Source organism: Triticum dicoccoides, chromosome 1B (assembly GCF_002162155.2).
Source record: "Triticum dicoccoides isolate Atlit2015 ecotype Zavitan chromosome 1B, WEW_v2.0, whole genome shotgun sequence".
Taxonomy (NCBI): Eukaryota; Viridiplantae; Streptophyta; class Magnoliopsida; order Poales; family Poaceae; genus Triticum; species Triticum dicoccoides.
The window spans coordinates 529,756,612-529,763,628 of record NC_041381.1 but is presented as its reverse complement, the minus strand read 5'-3'; the positions used below and the strand labels follow the sequence as shown (position 1 = coordinate 529,763,628).

General features: G+C 42.7%; 2 protein-coding genes across 4 annotated transcripts; one reads left to right on the top strand and one right to left on the bottom strand.

Annotated features, from left to right (window-relative positions):
- Positions 1-615: 615 nt before the first annotated feature.
- On the top strand, positions 616-3,197 carry LOC119347227 (peptidyl-prolyl cis-trans isomerase FKBP20-1-like). Of its 2 annotated transcripts, none has more exons than XM_037616102.1 (7): positions 616-763; positions 841-897; positions 1,458-1,589; positions 1,847-1,980; positions 2,067-2,146; positions 2,238-2,330; positions 2,798-3,197. In XM_037616102.1, the coding sequence occupies exons 3-7, from the start codon at positions 1,481-1,483 to the stop codon at positions 2,940-2,942; spliced, it is 561 nt and encodes a 186-aa protein (XP_037471999.1). In that variant the 5' UTR covers positions 616-763; positions 841-897; positions 1,458-1,480; the 3' UTR covers positions 2,943-3,197. The 2 variants fall into 2 exon arrangements, with proteins under 2 accessions (XP_037471999.1, XP_037472000.1); XM_037616103.1 differs by having other exon boundaries at positions 628-763; positions 838-897.
- Positions 3,198-3,293: 96 nt separating this feature from the next.
- Positions 3,294-7,011, bottom strand: LOC119347202 (probable protein S-acyltransferase 16). 2 transcript variants are annotated; one of them, XM_037616099.1, is made up of 8 exons: positions 6,652-7,011; positions 5,394-5,486; positions 5,213-5,314; positions 5,052-5,129; positions 4,862-4,960; positions 4,680-4,775; positions 3,684-3,825; positions 3,294-3,593 (listed from the first exon to the last, which is right to left on the bottom strand). In XM_037616099.1, exons 1-7 carry the CDS (start codon positions 6,922-6,924, stop codon positions 3,685-3,687), a joined length of 882 nt encoding a protein of 293 aa, XP_037471996.1. In that variant the 5' UTR covers positions 6,925-7,011; the 3' UTR covers positions 3,294-3,593; position 3,684. The 2 variants fall into 2 exon arrangements, with proteins under 2 accessions (XP_037471996.1, XP_037471995.1); XM_037616098.1 differs by having other exon boundaries at positions 3,512-3,825.
- Between the last annotated feature and the right edge of the window lie 6 nt (positions 7,012-7,017).

Genomic DNA, 7,017 nt, shown 5'->3' with positions numbered 1-7,017 from the left:
CTGTATTTAGGATCCGAAACTTAAACCGTAGCACTATCATCTTCTCTTTTTACATGGGTCACAAATGATCATGCCATTTTGCGAAATATCACATGAGTAAGTTTGTAATGAATACCTACATGAATCTTTTTACGGAGATAATATCAATGACTCGAGCTTTTTAAAGCAGAAGGTATTTCAAGTTTTTCATAAACACAAGATATTCAAGTTTTAAAAGTTTGGGGGTTTTTAACCTCCTTTTCTAAACATAGATATTTTAAATTGTCATCAGTATCAATATTGTATACCATGGTGGCAGCGAGATTTATCCCCAATAGCTTCTTGACTGGTTAATAAGTATAATTGAGTGTTGCCATGTAGGTCTGCCTAGTTGGGCGGCAACAATTAACATTGAAATCCAAAGCCTAGAATTCTGGAATTGACCTATCTAGTTTTCTGATATTTTTCAAAGAGAATGTTTAGTTTTTGATACTTTGCACAAAAGATATTGAGTCTATACAACATAAAAAAAAACTAAAGATTTTACATTATTTTTAATAAAGAAACAAAGGTTTTTTAATGCCCACAATTTTTTTTTCTTTGGAAGGAGAATATTACAGTCCGTAGTAGTGACGACCGAATCGAATCGAATCGACGAAGGGCATCCTCCGGTAAAAATCACGCGAAACCATCCTCTGATTCCCCCTTCCCCTCGTCCCATCCAGATCTGTCTATCATCGTCGCTCCCTCCACTCTGAATTCCCCTCCCCTTCTCTCGGTGAAGGTACGTGCCGCCCGCATCCATCTCCCTCCTCTCGGCTCACCCTTCTAATCCCAACACCACACCCATCCGTTCAGCAGGTCCTCACCGGCGCCCCCGCTGCCACGGCTCTCTCTCCAAATCGTCGCCGATCCGAGGTAAATTCTACTTCCTTTGCCTGATTTTGTCATGGACCTGTAGTAGATTTTGTTGCCGTGGAGGCCTTTAGGTCTCCAATACTTGAGCACAGTTTCAGTTCAGGTTGTGCCATGCGGTAGTGCTTGAGGAAGATTGCAGTTGCTCTAGGTTCGGCTTTAAGCCTGTAGGTTGTTGATCTGGGAGGGGCAACACAATTAACTTTTAGGTTACATAAATGCATACTGGGAGAAGATCTAAGTAGGGCCGCCCTATCACCTATTGGAATTGTTTTGTGTAACTCAGCTGTTGGAATTGGGTTATTTGTGAGACTGGTACTGTGTTTTTCATTTTTGTTTTGATGAGAAAAACGGTTATAGAGTCTACTTGAGTATTCCTTCGGTCGCACTGCCTACCCTAAGGCTGAAACCTTTTATTTTAAAACTGGCTTCAAATTTAATTGAAAGAATTTAGATAAGTGAAGGAACTGACTATGCATTTTCAAGTGCTTGTACCCACTAGTTTGATCAAATTTGGTTTTGCTAGAGCACTCTAATAATGCCCTGTTCTTTCTTGCTTTCAGAATCTCCATTCAACAGCAAGGTCATGGCAGAAACCATTGATCTAACAGGGGATGGAGGCGTTCTTAAGACGGTGGTCAGAAAAGCAAAAGATGATGCTATAAGCCCATCTGACAGCCTTCCATTGGTTGATGGTACTGCAGTCAATACATAGCCCTCTGATCTGAGTAAAACATAGCCATAAATAATTTATTTTCTATTTGGCTGGGCGGTTGCTCAGGGTTTAAGTTATGGTACAAGTTTTTTTCTCTCAAGTGCTTCCAACGTTTTTCCATTCGGCTACTTTGCCCCCGAATCTTATGGCAATGCACTTTTCTATGCAATACAGTAAACGTTTCACTGCTTAATCTGCCATGTTGGGTTAAACATTTGCCTTTATACCTATTTGCAGTTCATTATGAAGGGACACTTGCTGAAAATGGCGAAGTTTTTGACACCACACATGAAGACAATTCTATTTTTACATTTGAAGTTGGCCAGGGAGCTGTCATTAAAGCATGGGACATAGCCTTAAGAACTATGAAAGTATGTGAACGCTTATAATTGCTTGCTCACTTTGATAGCCTCGAAAGTTTCTTTCTAATATGGCATGGTGCATCGGCATGTTGAAGGTTGGCGAGATTGCAAAAATAACATGCAGGCCGGAATATGCGTATGGAAGTCCAGGCTCGCCACCAGAGATACCAGCCAAGTTTGTTTGCCATTTCACCTCTTGATTGACTGAAGTTGTAAGCATCCCCAGGCCAGAAGTTTCTGTAACAAGGTTTGCTTTGTTTCTGCAGTGCAACACTCATTTTTGAGGTGGAATTAGTGGCTTGCAAGCCAAGGAAAGGTTCAAGTCTGGGCAGTGTATCTGATGAGAAAGCCAGGCTAGAGTAAGACATCTCCAAGTGTTTCCTCTTTTATATTTATTAATGCATCAAGTACCCAATAATCAGACGGTGGTCAACAAAATACTCAATGAAGCTGATCTGTGGAGGTTGGCAGTTGGCAGGGAGCTAAGGAATTGAGAACTCTGCCTCTGAATGCTCGTCCACCCCATAACATCTCTAGCCATAGCTTTTTTAATCCTCCATTTTTAAGAGTTTTTGTCCTTTTTTTTCTGTTTCATGGGGATGGTGGAGCTTTTGCTGTTTTTTTGGTCAGTAGTACTGTTAAGCCAGTTTAGGCACTTTTTTCTAATACAAAAATTAGTACCCAATAATCATGTTAAACAGCATTGGACATCATATTGGAATTAAATAATAGATTTGAGAACTACGTATCATGCCTATTATCCATTTTGTAGTACCCTTGTGATTGTTAAAAAAATACATGATTTTTGATACATAAATTTCGATAGGGAGCTTAAGAAACAGCGGGAGCTGGCAGCTGCCACCAAAGAGGAAGAGAAGAAGAAGAGGGAGGAGGCAAAGGCCGCGGCAGCGGCTCGTGTGCAAGCCAAACTTGACGCCAAGAAGGGCAAGGGAAAAGGAAAGGGCAAATAGATTACTCCCAACTGATGTATTAGTAGTTGCATTTGCTGCTGAGTGCCGACTGTTGTAACCTACTCCCTCCGTCGCATAAAAGAAAACATCTTACATTGTGGGACGAAGTAGTACGGAGTATAAATTAATCTGCACAAAGCATCAGACTGCGAGAAGATTGCTTGTTGGCTACTGTGCTTTGGGGGATGCCGTATGCTGCCCAGCACCAGCCTTACTGAAAACATTAAATAATCACAGCAAACTTCTCTTGGTTTTTACACAAGATGTGAAATGTCACCACTTCTGACGAGTCATTTTTACTGCACAGCAATGACATTTCCATGTCTGAGATAATGTAATTGCAGATGAGTGTATACAGCAAATGTGGCATTTACTTCTGAACAGGCGTGCATCTCAGTCTCTGCAAAATTTGCTTTGATATGCTTTTGCTTCCGAACACAGCATGTACATTCACTTTACAACACAAGGGTTAAACTTTTTGTGTACAAACACAGCTGAGACCGGATTATGAGCTGAGGCAGCAGTCATCTTCCTCGTACCGGAAATACGACCATCTCAAAACGGAACCCTGGAGAGGTGTAAATACTTCTGGATCCGCATGTATCTTTTCTCATATCTTACATTTGAGGGTTTTAAGAAGTATCCGCTAACCTGTTACAATCCGAAATGGCTCAGAAATTGTACACTTTGGGCACTTGAATAGGAATATCAATCCCCTTTTTCATATTAGCAACTATGTACCTCAATGTGAATGTAATGCTATCTTTTGTAAATCACATGGCGGTGTAGATGGTAAAATATCATAGGATGCACGGAACCGTAGGCCACTGCCTGTATTGACTGATACTGGGCAGAGCCAGCAGAATATGCTACGCCCAAGCACCTGTGGATAAACAATCAGAAACATCAGAACATATAACACACGATGCTTTCGAGGGTTAAGAAAGCAACCAAGCAAACACGATTATAGTTCGGGAAGCGGCACCGCGCAAGCCCGCATCATGTGTTAAACTGGCGCCACACAGGCCTGACAGCAGACCGCCTACATCCTAAGCGTAGTGCTAGGTGCTTAACTATGAATACATGCAGCAGGGACGTTGTTCAATTTAATGCACTAACTTCACCACTCTGGTTGAATGCAATGAAGGGAGGTGAACTACTACAATGACTACCTGTTTCCACAGTTTGAGTTAAAACTTTCATATAACACCCTAATGTGCAAAAAGGGCAGCCCGGTGCACGTAGCTCCCTCTTGCATAGGTCCGGAGAAGGCTCCAACCACTTTGGGTTTTTTGTACGCATTCTTTCCCTATATTTCCGCAAAAGGCTGTTTCCAGGACTCAAACCCGTGACCTCATGGTCACAAGGCCAACACCCTAACGTGCAAGACCAAAATAAAGATACATGTGAAACGCACATACCAACAGCATTGCATAACTACATGTGAGAATTTAGCAAACATTATTTAATATGGCTAGGAAGGAATTTTTTGAAATTTGTTTGAAATAATATACAAATGTGCAAACTTGTGGAGGGGTGTATATAGCAAAATCTGCTTTGGAGTCAGTATCAAAATTGTGGATATCTTTAAATGGACAATAAAGCTGTTGCCATTAACACTGTCTCTGAAAATCAACTACTCCCATTCCGCATTCATATCTTAATATGTAAAACATTTAAACAGCTCAGAAAATTGTTAGTCTTTTTCGTCGCGAATAGAAAATAGTTCCTTCTTACCGAAATAAGATTCTCATAGACACCAAGGTCATATGGATGATGATAAAGGTCTCCACCCTTTTCTGCCAACCACATTGCTCTAACTCCTTCATGGTACTGCAACCATCAATAACAAGTGTTTTTAATATTTTCTATAAAGATAGTGCTGCCCAACATCAAAAGAGAAATTTGTTGTCACAAACCTCAATTGTAGTTTTATTCTGTAATATGAGGTGGATATGCCAGCCCAAGAGCACCGACAGCGCCAGAGTTAATGGACAAAGAATGATCCCACAAATAATCTGTCCATTTGGCAAGTTTCATATTTTCGTGAGTAGTTCAGATGAACATGCAGCATGCTAGGTAACTAAAAAACAACGCAAGAGTACTTACAATCAATGTTCTAGAAGAATCACTGCTTAACTGTTCATCTTTCGGAGCACTGTGAATGACGCTCCCTACAATTAGAATCTGAGATGGCAAAATATACTTTTCAATGCTAATACCACCCCAAGAAATCATATTTGCCAAAGTAATCGAAGAAACTGAACTACCATTGAATAGAGGCTTGCAATTACAGCATACAATACAAAGACCAAGAATATCTTGTAGTTTTCGTGCCCAACACAGTTATTAATCCAAATACAGTGATGGTCCTGCACATAAAAAGTTAGTGAAAACTTGAAAGTGGAGATAAAATAGAAGGATCATCATAGAATTAGTACTAGCCAGCACCATTTTCAGAACACATCTCTTGCACACACGGCAATGGTGTGCGCGTGGGGGCTTATAGTGGCCACATTTCTGGCAATATCTCAAATCACCACCCTGCAAAAACAGTACAGATTGAGTATTTTGAGACAAGAAACTAATGAGAAGATAATTTTTGTCAGCTATCGTCACGGAACTGTACTCCAGAATAAATCAGACAATTGGATTTCCCTGCTTATTTACTCCAGAATAAATGAGACAATGGGATTTCCCTGCTTATTTACTCCCACCTCAACCTTATTCCCATGCTAAGCTAATCTCCCTTCCATTTTCCCCATTTTTGGTACAAGGCAAAATCACGTTGTACTGCCAATTCAGTAGGCTACTTGCGGACAGCAAACTCTTCCTTTAACACCACAAAGCAATTTGCTCAAGTCACCTTAGAGCTCAATTTCTAAAAGAAGCAGCGGTCCAAAAATCTTGCATTGACTACCTCAATATTCTTGTTTGTTATGCTTAAATGTTTGTAGGCCCAGCGACAGAATAAGCTACTTACATGTGATGCCTACCGTTGTAACACACCTATGCACACAAAACGAACTAATAAAGGGAAAATGGAAACTTGGACATACCATGGGAAGAGGCCAAATAGCTATACTCACAGAATGCTATCTATTTATCTGCATTTAAGTATCCAACCGTCACATTCACTTTGGAAAATGCAAGATAACAAAACCTAAAACCGGAGGCTTTGCATGGTAATGCAACACGCAATAGTGCAATACCCACCAGGGCCACCACTAGAAAAAGATTAGCAACGCCAGCTGCTGAATTCAGAGTCACTTTGGTTTGCTAATAGCTTGTGCTTGTTCTGTTTAATGGCCATGGATAACACTTTGAAACTTGCGATAATTTTTTTGCTCATGATTCCAAACCCGATGGGAATTTAAAATATTATCTAGACAAACCTTCAAACTTAGACTGGATCCACACACACGGTGGAAGATTCTAAATTATCTATGTATCTATCAAGTCCCTCCTTTAACAGTCGCAACTTTGAGCTGAAATCGGCAGAATGGAACAGTTACACGCATAGATGGTCGTAAATGATCCAATCCTAGGAGGCAAATTGGCATTAAACCACATTTGCCTAACTGGGGAGGCGCGGCATTTGAAGCAAACTTGCCCAATTTCATGAGAGGAAGGGAAAATTCTGCAAGAACCGAGCACCATTCCGCTCCACAGATCCAAAACTCCCCAACAGGCAGCAGAGGGCACGCACCTTGCGCTTGACCTCGTGGACGGGGGTCTCGGCGCCCTCGACGTCGGGCAGGAAGGCGGGCGGCACCCGGCCGGGGTCCCGGGAGACGGCGGCGGCGTAGGTGGCGAGGCAGGCGGCGGCGAGGGCCGTGAAGGCGGCGGCGTTGGCGACCCCGGCGGCCGTGGCGAGGCCGAGCCAGCCGGCGACGGCGACGAAGACCGTGGTGTAGTAGACGTAGCCGATCGCGGCGAGCACCGCCAAGATGGGCAGCGTCAGGTACCCCGGCCTCCCCATCGGCGCGGGGGGCCCGCCTGCTGCGCGCCTGCCTGGCTAGGGTTCCGGCCGGAGGAGGCGGGGGGAGGCGCGCATCCTAGGGAGGAAGAGGGA

Excerpts from the sequence above, each read along its gene's own strand:
- LOC119347227 (XM_037616102.1), top strand. The coding sequence starts at position 1,481 with ATGGCAGAAACCATTGATCTAACAGGGGATGGAGGCGTTCTTAAGACG. Across the intron at positions 1,590-1,846 it reads CAGCCTTCCATTGGTTGATG|TTCATTATGAAGGGACACTT; the intron begins GTACTGCAGTCA and ends ACCTATTTGCAG. Across the intron at positions 2,331-2,797 it reads GATGAGAAAGCCAGGCTAGA|GGAGCTTAAGAAACAGCGGG; the intron begins GTAAGACATCTC and ends AAATTTCGATAG.
- LOC119347202 (XM_037616099.1), bottom strand. The coding sequence starts at position 6,924 with ATGGGGAGGCCGGGGTACCTGACGCTGCCCATCTTGGCGGTGCTCGCC. Across the intron at positions 5,315-5,393 it reads AGAGATGTGTTCTGAAAATG|GACCATCACTGTATTTGGAT; the intron begins GTGCTGGCTAGT and ends TTTTATGTGCAG. Across the intron at positions 5,130-5,212 it reads TTGCAAGCCTCTATTCAATG|ATTCTAATTGTAGGGAGCGT; the intron begins GTAGTTCAGTTT and ends TTGCCATCTCAG.